The sequence below is a fragment of the Gavia stellata genome, chromosome 9, assembly GCF_030936135.1.
Source record: "Gavia stellata isolate bGavSte3 chromosome 9, bGavSte3.hap2, whole genome shotgun sequence".
In the NCBI taxonomy this organism is placed as follows: Eukaryota; Metazoa; Chordata; class Aves; order Gaviiformes; family Gaviidae; genus Gavia; species Gavia stellata.
Genome location: NC_082602.1, coordinates 22331995 through 22357763, shown reverse-complemented (window position 1 = coordinate 22357763; position 25769 = coordinate 22331995). Strand labels below are relative to the sequence as shown.

General features: G+C 34.8%; 1 protein-coding gene across 1 annotated transcript in view; it reads right to left on the bottom strand.

The window, feature by feature from the left end:
* Positions 1-2268: 2268 nt before the first annotated feature.
* The window catches only part of HECTD2 (HECT domain E3 ubiquitin protein ligase 2), a 41479-nt gene continuing 17978 nt past the window's right edge, over positions 2269-25769 (bottom strand). The window contains exons 8-21 of the mRNA XM_059820897.1: positions 24926-25035; positions 23381-23529; positions 21730-21853; positions 19266-19362; positions 18266-18373; positions 16264-16396; positions 12488-12576; positions 11220-11378; positions 10688-10762; positions 9669-9756; positions 9327-9433; positions 8030-8145; positions 7253-7396; positions 2269-4862 (exon numbers count right to left, since the gene is read on the bottom strand). Coding sequence (XP_059676880.1) covers positions 4742-4862; positions 7253-7396; positions 8030-8145; positions 9327-9433; positions 9669-9756; positions 10688-10762; positions 11220-11378; positions 12488-12576; positions 16264-16396; positions 18266-18373; positions 19266-19362; positions 21730-21853; positions 23381-23529; positions 24926-25035 — 1620 coding nt within the window. The 3' untranslated portion in view covers positions 2269-4741. The remainder of the gene's footprint in view (positions 4863-7252; positions 7397-8029; positions 8146-9326; positions 9434-9668; positions 9757-10687; positions 10763-11219; positions 11379-12487; positions 12577-16263; positions 16397-18265; positions 18374-19265; positions 19363-21729; positions 21854-23380; positions 23530-24925; positions 25036-25769) is intronic.

The window sequence follows — 25769 nt, the reverse complement described above, 5'->3', positions numbered from 1 at the left end:
TTCTAGCTCTCCGCTAGAGCAAAGAGATTGAAAGCACATCAGGTAAACTCAATCATTGACAAGATGGTTTGAATAACTTGCACATAGTTACAAATAGTTCTGTTCTGATAATGCTTATGGAGACCAGCAGAGACTGCATTGTTATTATCCATAATGTGGTAGCAGCCAGAGATGTTGGTGTAAAGATACTTAGGGCTCTGTGAGAACAGATTAATTTTTCCTGGTTAACATGAAAGCATGCTATAAAGTTAAAGCACCGTGTAAACAAGAAGCACATAAATTAAACCTGACCATCATAATTCTACATAATCTAGGACAACTCTCATGGGAAGAAAATATTGCATCAGAAGTAAAAATTGACGCCAAAAAGAAAAATGGTAAATGAAGCCTTGCTGTGGTAGAATATAAAACTTCTGAAACATGCAACAAAACCATTAATATATATAGCCTATTGTTAGGCATATAGGTATTATTTAACATTAGTACTGCAGAAGAGTCCAGAACTGAACTTATGTTAGGTGCCGCCCAATTTACATGAACTTCTCTCAACCATCCAGAGTTTAATAAGCAACTACTCTACCCGATCCTCAGAGACAAAACCTCTCCATCTTCCTTGACCTTAGAATTCTTTCCTAAATGTAGTTTGTAGAACAAGTTATTTTTGAATCAAATATCCATTCTACAGTTATGAACGCACTAACTATATGAAACTACAATAACCCTTGCCATACCTGTTCCCCTGTTATATTTCACAGAAAGCCATTGGGGTTTAAAGACTTTAATAAGAATTTAATTAACAATTTGAAAGGTTCAGATCTCTGGGGACCCATTTTTGCTCATTAATTTAACAACAAAACCCACCTGACTGTAAATTAGAACATTTCTAACACAAGTGATACAGCTGTGGCAGTCCAAGCTATCCCATTATTATTTTCCTGGACACTACTAATCTTTGAAAGTGCACAGAACTTCAACAACAGCACAGATCCTGAAGAAAAAAAGAAATCCAAATAGAATGGAAAATTACTTGACCCAAACAAAAAAGAAATTTTCTTGGAAGAGAACTGGGTGCTCTAGAAGCAAAACCACGTGCTCTTACAGTCTGCCAGTCAGGACATGAGAACAGAGGCTTTGAGGGACCTTTAAGATGTTTCAGTGTTTCCAGGGAAGGATTCTGAAAGAATATTAAGTACCACAGCTATGAAAAATAACAGATATAGCATTTACTTTTGAAGCAAGCCAGCCATTACCAACAACAACTACAGAGAAGGAACCTCACCACTTTTGGCCAAAAAGTCAAGAGGAAATACTGCATTTCAATTTTTAGTCCCAGCACCAACCATCTGATCCCTAGTTAGAACAGGACAACACAAGTTAGGTTTTCTAACCTCTTTCTAAATATCAGTCGGGAGGCTATTGACTGTTCAGAGATCAGTAACAATCAATCTCCTCTCTGAGGCTTTGGCAGAGTCTCTCATTGATCCCAATAACACGTGTAGGGAACTCTTCAGGGAAAGAGAAGACATTTTCAAAACCCAGCGCTAGACAGAAGCAACTGCTTCTCCCTCCTCCATATCCATTTGCTAGAAGCCAATTTATATTTGCTGATTTTGCAAATCTGAAAGTATTTGTTATATACATTTATAAGATATAACTTTTTTTTTCATTATTTGTACTTACAATATCTACTGTTAGTTAAGAGGAAAGCCTGACATCTAATTAAGTGGTTTCAATCCTCATCTTTGCTGCCATCTGTAGGTAACTGAGTGGTACAAAGGAGACAAGAAGCAAGTTTGAATCTGGTCAGGTATTAGTTCTGTGATCAGGACCTGTGTGCATGAGAAAGCATGATGTTCTTGTTACCTGCCCCTCCTGATTTTAATGTTAAAATTAGTCAGAAAAAGATAAAACATACAACAGCTTGGCATTGTCTCTCCTTGTACCTCAAAGTAATCTTGCAACTGAGGAAATAAAAATATAAGGAAAATTAAGTTGAGGATCCATGCTATTTTACAGCATTATTACACCATGGTATGCACTGGAACACCTGTAATTTTGACTATAAATATGGAATATACTTCTGGGTGTATGCCTGGTAGTTAAAACGCAGTTTCTTTTTCGGTGAGCCATGCAATGTTTTAGCAAAACTGTTACTGAAAAGAAAACTTTTCAAAAGAAAAATAAGAAAAAACCAGATAGGTTGATCATATTTTTAAACCCATTCTGATCAGTTTTGGAAATCTGAAATTAAACAAGTGAGTCCAGAAATTGAAATATTTGATTTAATGACTACACAATTTTAATACATAAAAATAGATACTTAGTAAGGAACAAGTTTATACAAACCAGATTTCTTTTGTACAGTACAAAACAATGATGGAAATAAAAAAAGATTTGCTGGATTACAGGGCAAGACAAAAGAACAACAAAACATCATTGAGGAAAAGCTTTAAAATGATCAGAGGCTTACTTCATAAATACAGTGCAATGCTTTCATTTAACAAATACAAAATTTACTATTTAATTTATCAACATCAGGAAATATATAAAATGTCATTGAATGACAATCTTATTTAAAAACTGATGCAAATACAATAGCCTTTTTTCGAATTCTGAGGTAATATTACACAGTAAAATCAAAAAAGCTTCAATAAATAAAACTAAACCCAAGGCAAAGTGCAATTCAGTGAAAATAAGAAGATAAAGCTTTTATTTTAACAATAATAGATAAATAGTTATTAAAAAGTGGGCTTAAGCCATAGAAAAATATTTTGGCGAATTTGCCACGTTTTCAGAAAAACTGTATAGCTATTTATTCATAAGCCAACTTTCCATGATTCCAATTCTACAGAGAGGGGAAAGGGGAAAGGCATTTGCAGATTTCTTACCTACATCCACATTCAGCTGTTAGAAATTTAACATTGCTTGAAGCTATCTAGTTCATTCAGTGCAACGGTAAAAGTTTCATTTATTTCTTAACACCTGAAATCCTATAAATTAAAATTTATTTTAAAGGCTCCATTTGGGAGAAACAATGTAAAATGCACAAGTTTGAAGTGCTGCTTTTAACACTCTCTGTGCTAACCTAGTTTTGTTCCAGGCTGAAGTCAATGGAAATTTTATTACTGGTTTCAAGGAGATCACAATGAATACAGTGCCAAATATTTTAAGATATCCTACTATTTATCGCTGCTCTAATAAAACAGTAAAATCACCAGTGCCTTCTCTAGGAAATAGAATAAAGTAAGATTTACACTTGCTATTGAAGAAAATCCACCATAGCTTTTGAAACTATGGATTAGGCAGATTAACTTGTTCATCATGTGTAAATCTGTTGGTTGTATGTAAATAATACAGAGAGGGAAAACAAGAATAATATCATACTTTACTCTTATTGCCATTAAGTAATTGAGTACAGACACTATAAGATATTTAAGCATCCATGCCCCAGCAGAAGTCAATGGGGAAAGCTGACAAATCAGACGCCAAAGTGTCTTCAATGATCTAGGCCTCATTCAGCTGAAAGAAAAATCTATAGAACGCACAGTAGCTATTCATATTAAAAACCTACTATACTGCATGCTGATAAATTCTTTCCGTTTAATGAATAAAACCCAGAGTTATAATTACATCTGCATTTTAGAACAAGTTTCTTTCCCAGTTCCTAATTTACTAACTCAGAGCAGGCATACCAAGAATTCTTTTCATGTAGTTTGTGCAGTGAAAACCACAAAGCACGGTCTTTAAATGCTGGCCTTCGAGTTAATGAAAGCTTCAACATTCTTCTGAAATGTTATTGTATTCACTTTTGTCACAGCTTACTTAAGACTTTCAACAAAGTTGCTGAAAAAAATGATAGCATGATACACTATATCACTTTTCCATGTGTTGTGGATGTAATACTTTTCCTGAAATATTTCACCATATGTGGAATTTATTTTAAATACCTAGTTTTGTTTACTATAACACTACAGTAGATCTGGTTAGTTTGCTGTCAAAGAATGAACATAGAAGTTGCTTAATACCTCTAGTTTGAACTTGAATCCCCTCAAGCTGAAAAAAGTACCTTTTAACACTCTCGTACAGTCAAGTGTAAAAGCTGAATATAGAATGTCTGAAACCTCTTACTCATAAAAAATAATTTTTTAGCAGTAAATAGCACTATCAAAACCCTATTTGTTCACAGGCAGTTATTTACATGCTTCTTAGACAGCCTGTTTCATTGAGAAGGAAAACCAGAATATTAAAACTGCATACATTTTATAAAGACTAAAATTTCTATTTGCCTTTGTGAAAATATGGCTACATGCTGTACGTTATATTTTTTCCTATTATTCATGTTAATTGAAAACATTCTACCACTGGGATTAGCTAATAAAGAAATACTCTGTATATTATCTCCCAGTGGGATACCTGCGATGTAAAGGAATTATGCTTAATGATAAAGTGCTATTAAGAAAAAACAGAAACAAACTATAACTTAGAAATTGTCTTAGTCGGGTTTCATTTATCAAATAGACTAGCTTTTTGTATGAAGAAAGCTACTTTCTGTGACAAAGCAAGCAGTAAATGTATTGCCATTCAGGGAAAAAACCATACACTTCATATTTAATTAAAAAAAAAGAAATCTAAGTTGAGTAAGACTGGCACAGTATCAAGAGACATAACAACAAAAAGCTTAAAGGCACAATTAAAAGAGAGTGAATGCTACATAAAAATGCTGTTCTTGAAGTATTTCATTTTATTCTAGACCAAAACCCTCTGCATTTGAAATTCCAATGATCAACTTTTGCTTCAGTTCCTTCTTGTTCTTGTAAGGAGGGAGACAAAGCTGGTTGAAGCAGGTATGGGCCACAGGTAACCTAAAATAATTTAAAAAACCCCAACAAAACACATTTAATGATAATATAATAGAAGCAGAACACTGCCAACTGCCTACAAATTTTCAGTTAAACATTACTTAAATAAGAAAGCCTGTAAAAGGAACATTTATCCTGTAGTTGGTTCAAGTTCTTTTGAACACAAATAACACCACTGTTGGTTATATGCACCTCAGGTGAATTTGTTTGCCTGCAACTCCCACCCTGCCTTTCTTCTTTTAAGTTGGAAACATCTTCTTCCAGGAACCACGTGACTTCAAAATCAGTTTTCCCTCTAAATACCAAATCTGGATATAATCAGAATCCACAACATGAAGAAGGAAGGTGAGTCCTGCAGTAGGTATAGAGACACCTAAGCGAACCACAGTTACTGTAAGGATACAGAACTCAAAGTTCAGCCTGGTGAAATACATCCTTACAGACATATGCCTCAGTGGAGAGCACTGAGGACCTGACTGAAGCCCTGGAAAAACAACAGTTTACAAATTCTGGTATTATCCATACCAACACTTTGAGTTGCGAGTTTCTTCCGAGAGCTGAGTTTGAATATATATTGCAGATACCTCTTAGGATTGCCTGACTGAAACACTGGAAATGCTGCTCCCTGCTCAGATGGATTAGTTTGATGAGAACTGCTCTTCAGTAGCAGAAGCATTTGTTTTGCCATCAGCATGAGATGCCACTAACATCCTGCCTCATAGCCACAGGTAATAAGCTATGGGATCTTCTTACCCTTTATATTCTCAAGTGATACGAAGGACAACACTAAGGATATAGACTTGTCCTACAACTGATTACTTGCGGGGAGAGAGGAGAAAGACAATAAGCTGAAGCTCAACCTGACGGTTGGAATTAACCTAACACACTGAAAAATTTCTAAAACTTGGACACTTAAAAGTTAAATTTTAGTATGTGACTCGAAAGCTCTTTAGTTCTGTTTCCACTGACACCCTTAGTCTTTTGAATGGCAGCAGCTTGGCCTTTGGTCATGAGCAAACATTCTTGAAAGGGGATGGAATCCCCCCAGATCTGGAAATCCAAGGTTCTTCCCCCTCCCAAAGCAAAGGTCTGTTAATCAGACTGGAGTCATGTGCTTCAGAATTTGGAAAGTTGGGAAACTGGATATTAATTTGGCAATTCTTATTGCTATTATATTCTTTGATCCTATTGTGTGAGCAATGCAATGCCAACATGCCTACATTCATCCCTGCGCAGGCAGTCTGACTGCAACAATTATCTTACAAAACACAGACCTATATAATTTTAAAATGCACACTATTCCAAAACACATTTTGCCATTTTAAAGAACAATTTACAGGAGAATGAACTTAAACAGAGATTCAACGTTGACTGATTTTTCTTCATTTTTCATCAGATCCTCATGTTCCTTCAGCACATTACTGTAACCAGTTATTAGCTCATTGAATAAAGCATTAGAAATACCACAGTAATGAGGTAAACCAAATTTAAAAACAAAACCAAATTTTATTTTGTTTATGCATTTAATTCAGCTCTCCACAGAAAACTAATTAAAATTTTGAGTTTAAAAATATAGTTCCATTTAAGTATTTTGATTACCCTAAATGTTTGAGAAATCTAGGTAAAGCCAGTAATTACTCTTTAGCATCAATTACTGCCTAGAAGTGAGCTTCAGAGCAGTAAGCTTTTCTATACAGCTTTCCAAATAATTTAAACTGACTTTCTCCAATCTTGAGAAGGAAAACACTAGCTGGAAAGCATGTTAAATTTCTCAAGTCAATTCAATACAAAATAAAACACTGCCAGAAACATAAGAACTTGGCATGAACAATTTAACCTCCACAATGAAGTTATACAAGGCTTCTTTGTTCCTATTTCTTCTGAGCAACCTCGGTATCAGCTATACAGTTACTCACCAGAGACCCTAAAGGAATGCTACATCTTCTCAGCCATACATGTTAAAATTCTTATTTAGACCGTCAAGAAAGAATGCAAGCATTTTCTGCAACTGCAGGGGCTGCTATACACAATGACAGGCTCTATGAATTCAGAAAAATTCACAGTATACTTTCATTAGCTCAGCTGTCATGTTAGGAACAATTAAACAAATAATTTATTTGAATTGAAAACATGTAAGGAATCTCTATAAATAAGGAATTCCTGGCCTCAAATATAAACATTGACTGGAAAATCAATTTTGTATTAGATGGTCACCTGCAAAATTTATGCAATCAATAAATGGGTATAACAACATTTGAAGACAAACTAAAGGAGTCCATGCAGTTTATTCCTTATACATCAGTTTGCTCTTCTTTAAAAAGACATTCAAGAGCTATTAGAGCTCTCAGGAAATAATTTAACAAAAATTTTAAAAAATCTAGAAAACTACTTACCAATTAGTGGATGTTTCACTCTTTGAAATCTTGAAATTCAAATCAGCCATTCCTCCCACAGGTACTCTATCACTTCCTGTAGCAAAATGTAGCAGTTTCTTTTGAAGGTCAAGAGAAAATCCAAGTACTACATCCCAAAAGTATCTATGTTCAGGGCAGACGGAGAAGAAAATGGTGTAAGATGCAATATCACGACAAAACATTATGAGGATAATAAAACAACCGCAATTACTACCTGGCGAATGCCACTTACTGAGAATTTAATTAATGTAATATATAGAACATCAGTAGTATCCTAATATGCAAAATTAAAAAAATTCTTAAGCACTTGACAAGTACAATGTTTTGTGATTTTTGGAATGATGCCTTGCCAAATGATGCCCAAACCCACTTTTCTATAAAAATATAGATGTTTGCTACTCACTAATATAAATGTCCTTAGTATCAAAATCGGAAGAGAAAAAGCATTTTTAGAAGATTGGATAATAAAAACAAAGACTCAGATTTCACTATGCAGGATTTGAAGCTACTCTTTTTACACTATCTCAATTTCAAGCTGATCATAACCTTTTAAAGGTATTCAGCAACAAATTATGCCATTAAGGATCTAACTCCTCCTACTTCTAGATAATTTAATAGTGTCTTTATCTTATTTGGAAATAGGTTTTAAAAACTTCAATCATTCTCAGATTATTGTTGAAGAGATTATTCCCAACAGTCTACCATTCTATGATGTTTTTAAACTCAGTAATTAGAATGAAAAAAAATTAAGCCTACCGTACAGTAAGATCAGTTTTTTGGTAGCCCTCATATTGGGTACTTCGCTGTAAAGCGGACATATCCAGTTCAGGACTGCCACAGACAAGAATTTCAACCTCTTCTGGACGAAGTAGCTGGCAGAAGTTAAGGATAAAATATTTAATTTTTCTAAAGATGAGAAATTATACTACTAGATTCAGATTAAGTTTCTCTTTTGGCATTATAGAAAAATTAACAGAATATCATTCAATATAAAGCTATAACTTGGATACATACTGTTTTATAGAAAAAGAATTCCTCAGTACTTTGAAGAATCTCTTACTGCTGTATCTAGTAAAAGGGAAATTACTGGATAACATAATATTTTAGCATATTTCTTCTGTTCCTCACTTCTTTTTCATTCTTACATTTATTACACTGACTTGCTTGGCATCTGATTAGATTACAAATGGGTCAGGAAGAAAATTAAGTTTGTGCATATGGAATTCAGAGGGGGGGTCTTGATCTGAATTTTGGTTACAACTTCCATTTCATTTACAATGAAAAGTCCCAATGTAGGTTGATGAGTAGCAGTGGCTGACAGAACTTGACTCTTAGTTGTACACATTGCTGTGCAAAGTAAATACACGTAACAATAAACCATATTTAACAACCGCTAAACTTACACCTGCAGAACCTACTTATTCATTTACTACAACGTTGTTAAATTGCATGGAAGTATGTCATGGTACTTCAATGGATTTTTGTTCTCCTTCCAGACCCCTCCCTGCAAGTGTGTCATACTTATTTCACAAGAATGAAGAAAATCTCATGCAAATTGTAATTGCCTCTTCTTTCTCTTCTTACTGCACAAGGGATGATGTAAATTACAAAAGGCATTCCAACAGCCAAACAGGACTGAATACGGAAGAATGTTTAATCTCAACCTCACTGAGTGTTCTTCCTGCAAAAAGTCATAGGTGTTTTCAGAGGAGTCACTCAGGAGCACAGAGACATAGTTGCTCTGCTGCTCATAACTGTAGGGAATGCAGAGAATCCTTTTAAACATTCACACAAGAGTCCATGAAGTGTCTGTGAATGCATACTGATAAACCTAACTTGTGGAGCTTTATTTATCTGTTTTCAATGGAACAGTACCGAGAACAATTGATTACCTACTTAATTTCTTCTGCTTATGTTGGATTAATCAACTACATTGATTAATCAAGATTCTTCATGAATCCTAAAATCATCCAGCGTAATTTGTTTAGTTTAGACAAGTCATTGTCACATATTCCAAACAGAAGTGAAGAGTTATATTTCATTTTATTCTTACCAGTAATGCATATGAAGCACAAACACTATGAAATCCATAATAGAAAGCTGCAAATTGTTTGTAGATTGATTTGTTGAGAAGAAAATCAACATAGAGCTGCACATATTCTAAAAAAGACAAACATTTTATTTTGTTACATGATAATAATTTTAAATAATAATTTGTTGTGCTCTCTCAAATTGTACTGAATTAAGAAAAATGAATGCATTTCATTTTAGATACTATTAAATTGATAGGCATTTCATTTTCACACTTCGTTGAGGAAAACCTAGGCTTATAAGAAGGAAAAAGAGGACAAACTTAAATCCGCCAAATATATGTAGTTAGTATGTATTGAAGTACCTTTCCTATTCTGATTTGTGACTGGAATTTTATCTCCATTTGGCTTTAAGTTGTAAGATTTTATAACACCAAATTCTTCCTGAAAAACCTAGAGAAAGAGAGGAGTCAAGGTCAGTACTGGAAAACTTTAGCACATGCTGTAATTCTGAGGGTGATGGCGTTTTTAAAAGCTAAATATTGCAATTTTCAACAAATTGCTCAAGAAATTGGTATTCAAAGTAGAAGAATTGACCCTGTTACACAGTGGCATATCAAACTGACCTACAGGCTCTGGAGCCACAGAGCTTTTCATACAAAGGAACAATTTAGGAGCATTAAATACAATTAAGAAGGTATTTGTTCCACTGTAGCTCACCTAGGAACTCTAAAGTACCTGCTTTACAAAAATTCTCAGATGGTCTGACAATAACATAATCCAAAGCTGAAGGAAAAAAGGTCAATACTAGTCCAATACACATCCATAAACCAGCATGAAATTTTACTAACTAGTGTGTGTTCTAAAACAATGACTAAATGAAACAGGCTTTCTTGATTGAAGTAGCCATTAGACATATAGGTCAGGCAAAGCTATCTTAACCTGAACGAGCTATTGTTCAAGTGAAATTTCCTGGACAACGTGTATAAAACAACCAGAGTAAGCTTTGACTAGCATGTGGGTTAGACAGAAAAGGGATTGTTTTGCAGCCAGATGAATTCCACAAACCTGCAAGCAAGGTGATGGTGTCAGAACAAGTAAAGAGCTGGAAATGCATGAGCAGCTGGCCATGCAACCCTAGCAGTCAGTACTCGGATCCACCTCCACTGCCAGGGAACAACAGCTTAAAGCCCCATAATGGAACCAGCCTCTGTATGCCCTGAGGCCCCAGGACTAGACTGGTCCTTGAAGCAAGCTTTAATGGTCATGCAGTTATATTCCAAACAATCAGCAATCACACAGTAGTAGGCCACTTCATTGCAGAAATATTGGTAAAAATTACTCAAAAAGTTTGAGAATTGCTTATAATTTTGTATTTAATGACCTGAAAGGTTGAGTAAAAATCCTCTTCGACATTGCCTTCATAGGATAGAAGTTCACTTAGTCCATGGGCCAGTTCCTACAATGTGAGTAAAAACTCTTTAGTAAATTTACAAAACTAAGTGATGTACTTTGCAAGGACATGCTAGAATCATTATACAGAAAGTATCTTGGAAAAAGCTGTATATTCAAAATGCATACACAAAGAGAAACTCACTGCTTAATTAATATGTGTGTGTCTATATATACTTATTTATTTTTATCTCAGTATAAACTGTCACATTTTTCTTTTTACTATGGAAAATGTGTCTAGAATGCTTATATCAGATTTTGGTATTCTAACTTCAAGTAGATCAACAAAAATTCTGCTATGCTAGAAAACATGGAGAATTCCTGGTTTTAACAGAAGAAAAGAATACTTTATGAGCCTGTGCTGAAAAAAAGGCTGTTTTCAAATAGTTTATAATTCAAGCACTAAATATAAATAAAACAGGTTTTAATCAGTAATTTAGTCTCTTAAAAAACATAATACTTACTGGCATAATCTGAAACAGGTCATCTAATGTAACATCACAGATGCCTACAAGTGTGTTATGATCACAGGGAACAATGGGAGGACTCAATAATTTCTTGTAACAGCAAGGTGGGAAACGAATATCCAAGGTGATGCTATTATATACAGCAAGTCCCATAAGCTATACATGTCAAATGTTAAGGGCAAACCCCACACATCCTTATTACAGTTAATAATTTGAGTAACTTGGAAAAATTATTTTAAGACTTTACTCAGCATACTCTAATAAATCCTAAACAAACAGAAGTAATTGGAATGATTTGGGGGTTTTTTTTGACTGATAATTTAAAATGCAGTTTTGTATTACAATTAAGTAGTAGTTAGAATGGTCAAATGATGCACGTTGACAGAACACTTGAGAATCTTCATCATAACATTCTATACAAGCATTTATAGAATAAATTGTTCCAAAGTATTATGAAAAAAATTTTTAAAGATAACTGTAGATGTATATTTTTAATCCAAAAATTCTAGAGAGAGCTCAATATAGCAATTTTTCTTTTAAATAAATCTAAAAACATAAAGACAAACCTGCACTGGCACTACAGCTCATCAGCTAGCACATTTAAGTGTAACTAGTGAAACAAATTTGAAATTATACAAAAAATTAGAAAAATCCAGTTCACGATTCAGCTTCTCACTAGAATAGAATAGTTCAGTTGGAAGAGACTTACAATGATCATCTGGTCCAACTGCAATCAGTAAAATGGGGACAACATCATCTGATCTTAGTGGAGTTATAAGCATATATTATCATTAATCAATTGTCTGAGGACTTTATAAATCAACACAACAGAAAAACTAGGAAATAAACTTATGCTCAAAATAGCATGTGGCTTCCATTCAGTTAAAAAAAAAGAAAAAAGGCCACATACTAATCAACAGGGACTTAAACGAAGTATTAATGCATACAAGCTCATTTATGTTTACTGAATGAAACTCAGAGGTGTAAGTACATAAAAAAATTACAACTTCTACACAAAACAGTTGCATGTTTTATCTTAATTCTAGTATTTTCTGGCTGTAAAATGTAGCACGTACCCACATACCACCATTTTCTTCCTCTTTTTAATTCACTTGCTTGAATGGCATTCTTTTCATACATTTAAAATGGAACACTCTTGTATATACAACATCTGAATGAGCTTTAATCAATGCCTTATTTCATCCTCTTACCAACTCCTTGAATGGCTGTTCGTTTAGCAGCGTCTAGCGGACATAAAAGGATACAGCTCCAACCAATCGGAATTCAGAATAGTTATCGCACTTAAAGCTGCTGAACCAATGGCAGTGCGAGTCCTTGTGGTAGGTGAACATGCCTGCAGGACAGGAACAGTGGCCTTTACAAAGCCTGCGCTTCAATAGAAAGTCATACAAAACCTCATCTTTCTCACATACGCACCCTTGAAAGTGCTCCTAGGAGTGCCCATATCTCCACGTTTGTTCTCAGCCCTGTCTTCCCACCCACAGCAGGAGCCTGCAGGGTGCTTGGGCAAGGACCACCAAGGGCAGTGGCAAGCCCGAAAGAGGCCCAAGCCCACCAGCCCGGCTGGGTGCTAGTGTTCTTCAGTGCCTCCAGCCATGGATATTCTGCACCGTCTCTGTGCAGTCTGTTTCTTCACTATGCTTCATCACCTGTACAGCCAGAAGTGCTAATTGTCTAAGCAAAAATTTTCTTGCTGCAATGTAAATCCATTTCTTCCTCCCTTCCTGGGTCAACAGCAGATGACAATCTTTAAAAATGCTGGCATGAATCCCATGATACAAATACCGTAAGCTTTACCTTCTTAGAATAGACAGCTGTAAAAGGTTTATCGTATACATACACTAGCAGCAAAGGGGTATGTTTCATATTTTCTGTCAAAACATTGTGTCAGAGAAGTTAAAAAAACCCCTAAGCACAAATACCCTAAAAAAGCCTCTCACTGGTCTAAATGACCAGCTAGATCCTACTGAAATCATGACTATAGACTAGTTTGACCGCTATTTGCATCAGATATGGATCATTCTGTTCTAAAGAGTGATAGAAAGTAAAAACTTAGGTAATGCAACCACATAACAGCTTTAAGATGCCTAGGAAGTATTGCTCAGAGAACCAAGACACTTACACTCTAGTTAAGTGTGCACTAACTGTGAAATTAACTTCAGCAATGCAAGAGTAAATTGGATAAAATGCGATGACTGGTTTTAATTTGTTGGGATTGAATGGGCTGACAGTTTATTATTGTTTCCACAGTCAGTGTACAAACCAAAGCACTGAATAGTTCTAAGGATATCTTGTATGCAGTAGCTCACTGCATCTGTGTTTGAAGATGAAGCTGGGGAAAAATAATATTTAAATGAAAAAACAAAGCCCTTTGGATTAAAAAAAAAGAACAGAAATCCACCTGGTGTCTCAGTGACATCTACTTCTTATGAAAACTTAAAGGTAAAACTGCCTTCATATTTCCACCCCCCACCTACTCTCCTGAACAATCTAACTTTATCTTTTGAACTTTAGTTCAAAAAGGTGCTCATCACAAAAGATTTAGACAGTGCCTTTACCAGAACAGTTGCATGTAAGGCAGAGCAAGGTTCACATACTGAAAGATGGCAGTGATGCTGGAACAAAATAGGTCTCAAATTCCATTTATTAATTGTCCGCACCAAGATGAAGAAAGCATTGTAACACACATAGGAGGGCAAACAACTGAGTTAATTGGGAGTTCTTTAGTTTCACGGGTTAAATCTGCAGGATCAGCTAACCTGGAGAGAGTAATAACGATGTTTTCCTATGTTTTTCCTTCCAAGCTTCTGACATACAGTATTTGCGACTTAAACATTAAAAACAGCAGAGTACACAGTCCCTTTCCAAGGGACGAGAACATTTCTGAACTCCTCCCACACTTGGCTGATAGTCATATCAATGAAAGAATTTAAACTTTAAAGCAAGGAAGCCTGCCAGAGCTGGTGGAAAAAAAAATTGCTTTCAAATGTTTCTAAACTCATCAGTTACCAAGCTCTGCTGACAACACATTTTTACTAACAGAACTGTCAAACTTACAGAACACTTTCTTCAGGATAAGTTGTTTCCTATTAAGGTTGTTATCACCAAATGACATCTCTCCACACAGACCCCTTCTTATTAGAAAAAGGGCTATAGGCAAATAATGATCTCAGCAGATTTGAGGGCATACTTATGACTTAAAACACTGGACCTTGAGAAGGAGTCCTGTAAACAACAATGGACCATGCATTTAAGGGCTATGAACACTTCCAGGCAAAGACAGACAAGCTCTTGCATTCTACCAATGACTATCAGGTGTTATGCTGAAGTCCCTGGAAATCATTGTTTCTAACTTAAGACCCAGCCTGGGAACACTTTAACCCATTATAACATCAGTAATGTATCCATGCTGAGGAAAGCTGACTCATTTAGGAAATATTAGAGTGGGGAAAAAAAAATCTACCCAGATCAATCTACAGCAATATAAAACATGTAGATTGAACTGCTATTTATGAATGCTCATTCATGTCTTCCAATCTTCTATTTACTCAAAAAATCTTCCTGTTTTTTTCCCCTTGGGCCTGAAAATATCATTATGGGCTCACAGGTCCTGGTAACAGCAGAGGCAGGCTATTTCATTCAGTCTCACATCTGCCTATACTCTGCACCCGACTGAATTACCTTTCTCTCCTGAGAGGATCTCAGATCACTTTAAGAATACCGGCCACGCAGATAGGCCAAACAGAACATATGATGGCAATGATTCAAGTAGGAATTAACCTCTACCTATACTAATCACAGAAATAGTGCTAGAACTTGCAGACACTATCAGTGCAAACGGAAACCACTGACACACGGGAAGCCAGTCAGCAGTTTGCCAGAACCGAGCACAGTAACAGCATCCAACTGTAGCTACTTACGAAACCAGGTAAACTCCCTAAACTAGCAATATGAAGACAGCTGAGGGCAGTGTAAAACCAGAAAATGCAGCATGAGAAGAAAGAGGCAAGGATGGCAGATAACAAACAAATACATTTGGCCTTACCTCCACTTGAATATTTGCTAAACCATCTACTTCAGAGGCTGCTATATGTCTCTTCCTATTTTGGAACAGGAATATCGTATTTGAATTGCAACCAAACAAATAAATGGAAGATACTTATTCTTAAATCCAAATATAAGAATTCACACATATACTTGTGTGAATTCTAGAAAATTTCCAAGGGCAGACGAGTGTCAGTGTTTCAACGGCTTGCATAGCTTTTGCTTATTCTTCTTAGCTTGTTAGTAGGTCTAGCAATTCACTAACACTTATAGAAAACTCGTAAGAGTTTTCTACTCAGAAGAGAAATAGAAACAACCCTTCCAAAGGCCCAATTCCATTTGACTCATAACAGATTTAAATTACCCTTGTCCTACTCCATAAAATAGTTGATGGCCGCCTTCCATCTGCCCAGAGGTAAATCAAGATCCTGTCTCTGGATAGAGATTGAAACACTCTAACAACAGATTTATCAGAGGAGGAACTTCAAGGAAAATCTACTGCTAGTCTTGAATCCCCCTGCTTTGTATCGAATACGTTCACTAGCCTAAGGATACTAACAAACCATAAACATTGAGCCTCCGGTTTCTGAAGCAAGGTTTAGCATGACTAAAGCCTTAAAAAGCTGAGTCCTGCTTTTAATTTTAACCTTTCCATTGATTCAGAGATTTGTTCACCCTCTAATTTTGCCATACCACTGAAGCAAAATCTCAGTTTTTCAGCAATGCTTGAACCTCCTTGACAAAAGCCAAGATCTTCAAAGCTCTTCAAGTACTTCCCTCTCTCTTCCACCTTTCTCTATGCCAAAACTTCTTCTCATCTATGTACAATTCTAACTTGTCTGCTTTTGTTTTTACATCAGTTAGTAACTGGTCTGCCTAATACTGGATAAATGAAGAATTCTTATCCATCACTGTTTTGATAATTCAAAATGAACAAATTTTCACATTGTACTTAAGAACATTTATAAGGACTCACCGTAATCTGGGTGAAAAATCTGTCGAATCAGAAGAAGAAACCATTCTTTTGTCAGGCCACCCATATCAAGACCAGCTTCCCCTACAAATGTGACTTTCAACTTCTTTTTCAGATCTGCCCTCTTCCTTGCTAGCTATTGCAAAATAGGTAGGGAAGAAGAAAAAGGAGATTTAATGTATTATCACTACCTCTAGCCATAGAGAACACATCTCTCTGTCTCTACCACTCTTGCTTTGTTTAAACTAGTGATTTGCATAATCTCCTACTAATAGGTCAAAACTATATTAAAACAATGATTTAATTGCAGAAGTGAGACGATCATGGCTACCTGACATCATCAGCTACCTCGCACATGATGCCACTCTCTAGGCTTGAAAAGAAGTTAAGTGGTATGCAAACAGACTTTTAATAAGCTACTAGATACAATGTATTGAGTCTGTCTGGAATATTTTGGACCTATGTAATTTTTTACCTACACAGAAAACATTCTGTCAGGAAGAAATGATAGTTTAAAAAAAATTAGATGTCCTTTGGAGATACTTAGAAATAAGGAGGTAGCTAAAACTTTCAATATTTGGACACCTGCCAGCATAAGACACCTGCCAGCAAGTATCAGCTGTTTTGTAAAACTGTTTTTTAGACAACGGTAACAAGCTCTTTTCATTCCTTTGTCCTAAGAGACAGAATTTCATCCAGGTATGCAAAAGGCCTGCAAAGAATTAGATTACAGCCTTTCACAATTAGCAGTGATCTTTCAGGTCAAGTCCCTATACGATTTTTCTTTAAATCATTAATTACTGGCCAGCTCCAGAGAAAGTATTTAAACCAGTCAGGAAGATGCATGTGCTAAAATAATTTCTATGTTGTTAGCTGCTCAAGTAAATTCCTGTCGCACAAGTTTTATAACTATAGGTATTTTTATTATTTGACACAAACTATTTATTAGCTGAAGTATTTTCCTTTGCAAATTATTTTTTTTAAATTTGAAATACAAGACAAACATCTTTCCCCCACCTTCCATTCCCCACACTTTTGAGAATATGGATAATATAATAGATTCTTTGTCATCCCTGCGATGGGCAGAAGAAAACATCAGAGATAAATAGGAGAATATTTTTGCTATCAGAACTCTTGAAGTTACTTTTCGTTATTTCAGTGTGGTAAAAAAAAAACCTACAATGCCTGAGAGAAAGCAGTATTATCACTCATATTTCTTCTGTCTTAGGAGAGAAGGCCAAAATAGACAGGCTTTAATCTAGGAAAAAAAAGTTTAAAATTATGTTTTCTGAACATGAGTAATCAGAATTTGTTTGGTCTTGTTTTCACCACTTAGGCTTATTTTTCAGTACCATCAGGCTGTTTTTAGTGTTGAGAAAGAATAGGAAATTAGATTTCATTAAATAATGTTAATTACAAAGGTTCAGTGGATACTGAAGAATTGCCTACTTTAATGGACACATCTGTTTCATTTCTAAAAAAAGGAAAAACTACATTCAAGAATGTGAGGAATTAGTTAAAAATCAAGATAAGAATTTAAGAAAAGAAAGCCTCAAATAATTCTTATAGGGTAGAGAAGTTAGTGAAGGAAAAGAATAAAAATATTCCAAGAATTAGAACAGAACAAACTCATTTGTGATTAGTCACTTACTATTCATGCTCCTATCATGGAACCAAATCCTACATAACCTGATAATTATGCACTGTATTCTTAAGACAAAAATTGCAAACACAAATACATCCTGCATGGCATGCAAACATGTATGTTTATTATGAGCTTAGCTATGGAGCAGTATGAGGACAGAAAATAAAGTTCAGAATGTCTAACTCCATCTATTCTGCAACACTGGTATCGTGACAGTAATTCAGTTCTTTTTATTTAGTATTATACAGTTACAGTCCCAATCTCTTAGTGCAGAAAGATTTAAATATGACTTATCAAACTGAAATCTAAGTGCAATAGCTATTTTGCAGCAACACACCATTTAATTACATTTTTTGTTACCTCATCAAGTGAATCACTAACAAGGTGCGTCCTCCTCACTTTCACGTTTAGGAATAACATATTCATGTCAGGTTTCTGTCTGCGAGAGACTTTATCCACAAGGCTTTGCTATTTGAATGGAAAAGAAACATCATACATGCAGTATCTTAATTTAAAAACGAAGTGCCACACTTGTTAAATGTAAAAAGTCCTTAGCATCTTGCGTTAAAGACATTACCCTAATATGATAGCTGCTTCAATATCTTTCAAGAGATGGAGAGCAATTTCTTTTCTTCTGCAGATAGCATTTAGAGCATATTCGAACTAACTTATCAGGAAGTTTAACAAGAAGGCAGCAATTGTGCAGCAAGCTTTTGAACTTTCCAAATAGTTAAAAACATACCCATAAGATTCCAGACACTGGCTTGTACTTTACTTAGCTATTCACAAAACACATCCAGCAAGACAGGAATGGATAGATGGCGGTGCTGCCACATTGAGCACCAAGGAAACCAGTATCATCTAGCACCTGAGGAGAATTACACTGAAGGAGGCAAACACCACCTCTTTCAAAACAGAAGAGGCCACCCAGAAGCAGTACCTCTTCTGTGACTTGTGAACATACAGTTGCATCTTGGTCTTCCGTGGCAACGTATCTTCACAGAATAAAATAGAAAACAGTGCAAAATTCTCATGGAATTTTTCTTCCTTAATTATCTTGTTAATTGAACATGCTAGCATACTATGCTGGTTTCTCAAAAAAGACCAAAAAAAATTACTGTAACTCTTTCTCCACAACACTGGTATTTATAAGCATCCTGAAGCTAAGCACATTAAAATAAAAAAATATCGAGAGAATCCAGCATGGACATTTGTAGCCTAGTAAAATGGCTCAAGTTCTTTTTCAGGGTAGTCCGAAATACTAGAAGTTGTGATGAAAGGCTGTATGTAATATCATTCTAACAACAACTTATAAAATACCAATGGATGAGACAGAAATGTTTATCACTAAATGACTTACCCGTGCAATACTTATCATCTGTTGTTCTGAGTCCCTTTGAATAATAACTTTTTTTGCCGCTATAGAAATAATAAATGGGTATTGACAGAAAGAAAACCTAACAACAAGAGAAAAGAAGATAAAATATTTCCTTTTAGTATCTAGCATATTATTTTCTTTTTAAGAACACAGGAGTGAATCTTTGAATTATCATCCAGTAACTACCTTCCCTCCACTGATAATAATTTGCAAATAACTGCTGGGTTTTTTGTGTTGTATACATAGATACTCAATCCAGTAGAACAAATGTTATTTGCAAATACTACTAGAAATTGTAATTAGTAATAATACTTATCCTCAATAAAGCTCTTTTTTATTATCATTATCAATAAACCTAATAAAACACAAACAGTCATCTTCTGCTTTAAATACTAAATTTTAATTGCTACGCTGAATTAAAGAAAACTATAATACCTTCTTATTAAACACAAGAAAAACAGCTATCCCAGTACAGCATTCTTAGGTGCACATTAGATATATTTCTGATTTGGCTTATTTGCTGCAGTATTGTTTTTCAAAGGAACTGATTTTCCACAGGTCCTTCAGATTTAACCCGTCGTTAACAAAGGACTTCTAAAATATCAGATCACAGCCACATTCCACTGTAATCAAATAATACAAATAATTTTGAGAAACTTCAGAAATCATCAAGGTAAAAGATTTTTTTGTCACTGGTTATTTTGGTAAGTTTTTTGTTGATTTAGCTCATGTGTCATCTAGCAGAAGTTCACACTGAAATACCCAGAGCTTCAGACTATGTGTGCGTCTTCAATCCAGACTGCATGTGCACCCTGAATCCTGCCTGTGAGAAGTTCTGGATTCTAATGTCTTTAGGAAAGAAAAGAAAAATAAGGAAAAATATTCTCACTCGGTCTCGCAGAAATCCTAATACAAAATGTTTGACCAAGGAGTGTTGACTTAGTTTGAAGAATTATGTATTTCAAAATATATCATGTGGAAGTTAAACCAGGACTTGCTCCTACATGGCCTTCTTAGTTCTAAGCATAGACTCTTGATTGTGATTCTTTGTTAGTTTTTGTTGTTGTTTTTTGGTCTTTTTTGTTTGTTTGGTTGTTTTTTTACGTGGAACAACATGGTTAAAACATGTAAAACCAGAAAAAAGTGTGGTTGTAACAAACTAAAAGAATTAAATTTACTTTAAGAATAGTGCAACTAGTCTGCACTTCTGCTATTCCAGAAATTATGTACCAAGCAAACTTTGTTTTGATATATATTGAATTCCCAGTGTCCCAGCTAACTGAAAAGAACTGGAGCAGGTGGAAATCTTACAGCCCTTTTATAAATTTGGATATGGGTGCCAAAACAGCCAGATGGTGCCAATGAAAAAAAAAAAAAAAAATTTTTTTTTTGAAGCTCAGCAGTATTTGGATTCCAATGTTTTGATGGAGACTATACAAAGCCTACTGTACATTTATTGCTATCACGTGTCATGGGTTTTGGTGTGGGGATTTTTGTTGGGGTTTTTTTTCCCCTCTTCTTCCCTAAGCAGAATATCAGGTATCAGGCAGAAGCCTAGCCTAAAATACCTGCTTTGGTGGAGTAAATTACTCTCTCCAAGTTTTCCTCAACCGCTGCTAAAGGCAAGGAAAATTGCACAGGCAATAAACAAAAAGCTACGTTTGAATGGCTGATGTCTTTAATTAGCTTACTAAAAAGTCTTGAAATACGGGGAAATTTTAATTGATCTTGTGATTCAAGCTGTAAAGACTGAGTGATACATACTGATATGCTAAGAAAAACAGCAATATAAAATAACATTTTATTAAGAAAATGTTAATAAGATTTTAAACTTTAGCAGAAATATGAAATGCCTGTTTCTCTAGATGTTTCTAAATCATACCGCTGGCTGCCTCTCACAAGAGAAATACCTTTGTAAGCTTTGAGTCTGTAAAGACTTAACTTGTGTGTTTACTTTCGTTTAACAGAAATAGTACAATTGATTTCACTGGAACAAGTATGATTGGAGCCAAATATATTATACAGGTAATTAGATACATTTTCATCATTACGTGGTAAGTATGCACACAACACCACGTTCTATGAATGTACTGGAGGTTAAAATATATTTGTAGTAAGACACAGTTGGAACTCTATGCCAATAAATAATAAATAAACTCATATTATTATCATCTATATCTTACATCTTTTCTTCAGTTTGCAAAGGCAGAATGAGATTTATTACAGTCAATCTCACATGCATGCAATGGCAAGTATAGCAAGTAGTAGCTATACTATGTTTTTCCAAAAAAATACAGCATTTGATGAGGCTATATATACACATAAAGGGTATGTATACTATATATACACATAGTATATATACACACTATAAAAGATAGATATACATAGTGTAGATACAGTGCTTTGAAATACTACTTAACAATAAACAACCAGTTATTCCTCTTACCTGTGAGAATTTCCATAACATTGCCAGTTATGATATTCTTCCATAAGATCAATATGATCAAGTGTAGAATTATAGAAATCAGTATATGAAATAATAGGAGGACTGATCAGACTATTTGCAGCACCTACAAAGAAAGCACAAAAGTCTCAAAATACTGCCTGGATTCGGCACATCTCTTTTCTAGGCATCCTGAGCACCAGTGACCTCGGGAACTTTAAGCCAAATCAGCTACTAATAACTTTGTCTCAGTCTTAACTACAGAATTACAACCATAACATAACACCATATGACACCATATTAATTGCTATAGAAAATAGTAAATCCCTAGTTCAGTCCATTTATGATATGAGAACCTCCATTTGACTCTAGCCCACTTAATGACGTACACTAAGTTAAGGCTTCATGGATAAAGAATGCTATGTTCTGCTTAAATCAATGAAAAAGCAGTTTGATAGATGGATTTCTTAAACACTTTCATTTAATTTCAAACATAGCTATGGATATAACATCTACATGCTTTCCAGTTAACAATTATCTGTTTTGAGTTTGATGCCTGTTTGCAAAAGGGATGGAAAGGGAGGGGCACAGAACATATTATGCAAAGATACGCCTATTTCCTCAGGTAACTACTATACCATCTAGACTCACCAGTACAAAAACTTGACCAAATGAAGAAAACAAATTCACAGTGAAGCTGCCTATATCATTATGTAATGTTCATATAATGTGAAAGAGCTAATAAGTTTTCTCTATTTGCACTTAAACATAATTTAATTTTGATCAGTCAGACAGAAAGTAGTGTATTTTGAATTACTAAATATCCCTTTTCCCTGAATTAAGGAATTAGCAACTCTTTCATAGATGACTAGACAACACACGTCCTGGTTTTAGATACAGTTGAGCTTATGTGTCTAAACTGTTGCTCTGGACAGGCAGAACAGTGCAGAATGCTTTTATTTAAAAGTTTTAAATTGACAGCAAAATGAAAACATCCTCATTCCAATCTTAATTTTCATTTGGTGGTTTCATTTTCTCCTAGAAAGGAGAAAGGGTTTTTATCCCTCAAGAAAAGGGGACTGACCTTAAGCCTCCCATTTCCATAGTAAATGCTCTAATCACTAAGCTGTTGGGGATGAATGGAGGAGATGGTTTGCATTTGCAATGGTCAAATTTGCTGTGCTCTACGTTGAGCTGGACAGGGATTTACTTTTTTTAAGCTGTAGTTTTGGACTTAAGAGGCCTATGCATTGCCTAACTTCTCTTATATGCTAAATACTTCTGTGGGGGTAAGCCAGTCATGGAAGAAATTTTGGCAATTACACGTTTAAAAGAGTTTCTTCTATAAATCTAACCTTAACCATCGGTTATTTCTGTGGATTTTTGTTTGAATGATCTTCAGTTGTTGTTACAGGAAAATGATGCATAGCAATTATTCTCTACTGGAAAGCAAGTACGAAGACTTGCCCACGGAAGATGTTTTTTGTCGCTTACGACTTTTTGGCATTTTATTGTAGTTTGCACTGTGCCACCATCATTGTCTATCTCCCCCAAAGGAGGAGAGATACAAACTATCCCCCCCATAGGTGTATATATACATATACACACACAAATATACATATATATACATACACAGTCCAAGAAAAACACCTACTAAATAAAGCTAGGACTTTGGTTGCTGATGGAATCCACCAGGTACATTTCACCATAGGTGGAAACTCTTCAGGCTTTGCAGGAAACAGACGTAAAGAAATAAATTGCAGTAACCTGTCCACCAGCTGCTTGAACCTTCTCTGTGAAATCCTAAAACAAACATGCTGCAGTTACTCTCGTGTTCTCACTGTCCACACTAGAGTTTCTATTATCAGCTTTCAATGTTATTTTTTAAAAACCATGCTTTTGTCCTATACATAAAAACAAAATTCCAAATATGAAGTTTAAAGAAGTATGCTTTTAAATATTGGCACAGAGCCATGCTCTTCAGTGCGCCCCTAACTATGCTTTTTAATGGCTGCGATTTAAGAACAAAAAAAGCAATAGATTCATTACTTGTTCTTGACTTTTTGCAAACAAAATGAGAACAAAAATCCTTAGCTATTTCACTCCACTATCTGAATACTGAGGAATTCTGAATTTTTTATTTTGAGATACTTGGTCCTATTGAATAAAGAGTGGAAAGTACTTCACACACTTGTAAGAAGAGCACATTTTAAGTTATGTGCTGCACCACCTCCATAATATCACAACAATAGACATATATGTGTAGACATATTAAAGAATCCTTTTCTAAATAAGAGCTTTTCTATTTTAACAGTTTAGATGTCTAATAGACGTTTTAAGAATAAAAACATCAATATGCCTATTGCATCCTTAACCAAGAGGGTAAACCTTATTTGTAAGCACCGATTCAAATGAAATCATGTATTACCACAATTTTAGGCAAATCTAGACACATTACAGGGTGGGGGGAGGGAAATATAATTTCCATCCTTGCAGAGAAGAAAATCCTTTATTAAGAGATTCCTTAGGAGATAAGGGAATTGTGAATATGGCCATTCAAACTTTTTTTTTTTACCCCAGACTGAACTTTTTGCACAGTCATTTTAAGGAAGGCAACCTGCATATCAACTTAAAAGCCACTCTTTGGGCAGTTACCCGCATATGACTTTATTAGTGAGGTGCTATTAAGAGTTATTTAAATTAATTAAAAATCTAATGCCCTAACTACACTCTCTCACCACCTCTATTACACTATGAAGCAGGGACTCGATTTCATTTGCGGTTTTCATACAATACAGTAAAGTTACACTATCTTTTGCAAATTATGCAAGATAAACTTTTATTTAAACAAAGATTATAAAGATGTTTGTATTAATACCATTTAAACAAGTATCTAAAAAATTTACATACATAATATTTTGCATGTGTTACGGAAGAATAACTTACATGAGTTATTTTGCAATTAAGGCTTTTTTGCATAAAGATATTAATTTTTACACATTATATACAGTTTGCATCTATAAATCAGTATTACTTAGTGGACTATGTCCAAATGCACTTTGAAAAAAACAAAAACAATCTCTTTAGTCAATTAAATTAACTTTCACATGATTTATAAAACAGTCAACATCAATGGAAATACAGTAACAATTGTAATCCTAAAAATTGAATTTTTAATTTTGTTTTTAATTTTTTTTACTTTTTAGACCAGTGCACTAGGAAATGATGGTCAGCTTCTGTTAAGGCTGCTATCTGTCTTAGCAAGTGAGCATAGATGACATAAGTAGAAGTGTTACTAAATTGAGGATTCTGAAAAAGATTAAAAAAAAATGTGTTAGGTTAATAAACTGCATAAAGGAAAAAAGTCATTAGGATTTTTTCTTACGTTTATTGTTGCCAATACAATTACGCAGGAAAGGAATTCACAAAATTGCTGTGACAGTGGTAAAACTATGAAAAAAATATTTGCAACTTCTAGTCAAATAATACATAATTCTATATTGTAAAAGTATGATTGTTTTGTTTCAAAAGAAAGCCCACAGGTAATAAAGGCAGTACTCTCATTTTTCTGGATTATCATTTACTGTGTAGCACATAAACTACACTATTCTGAGTGATGTGCTTTCCATCTCAGTAATAAGGATTCTCGTAGCTCCTATCTTTCCACACATCATTCCAAACTTATTTTCCCTCTTACGTATGAGTTCACACATTCCCACTTTTCAGCAGGATATAATTCCTTATAATTCACAGCTAGTATACCACCCCAGAGAAGAAAACGTATTGTCTCAAAAATTAAATTACCATCTGATCTTCTCAAAAAAACAGCAGAAACCTCTCCTTGTGTGGAGAGATTGTCTACACTGGCAAAATTTAAAGGGGCAATTTGCTACAGATACGAATCAACTATAGTGGCAAAGGTAATAGGTTAACACAAACAGAAATCAGACAATGTAGCCAGTCATAGAATGGAGATAGTCTGCTGGATAAAATGCTGGATAAAATGCAACACTGGAGAAAGTTACAGCAATATCAAAAAGTAC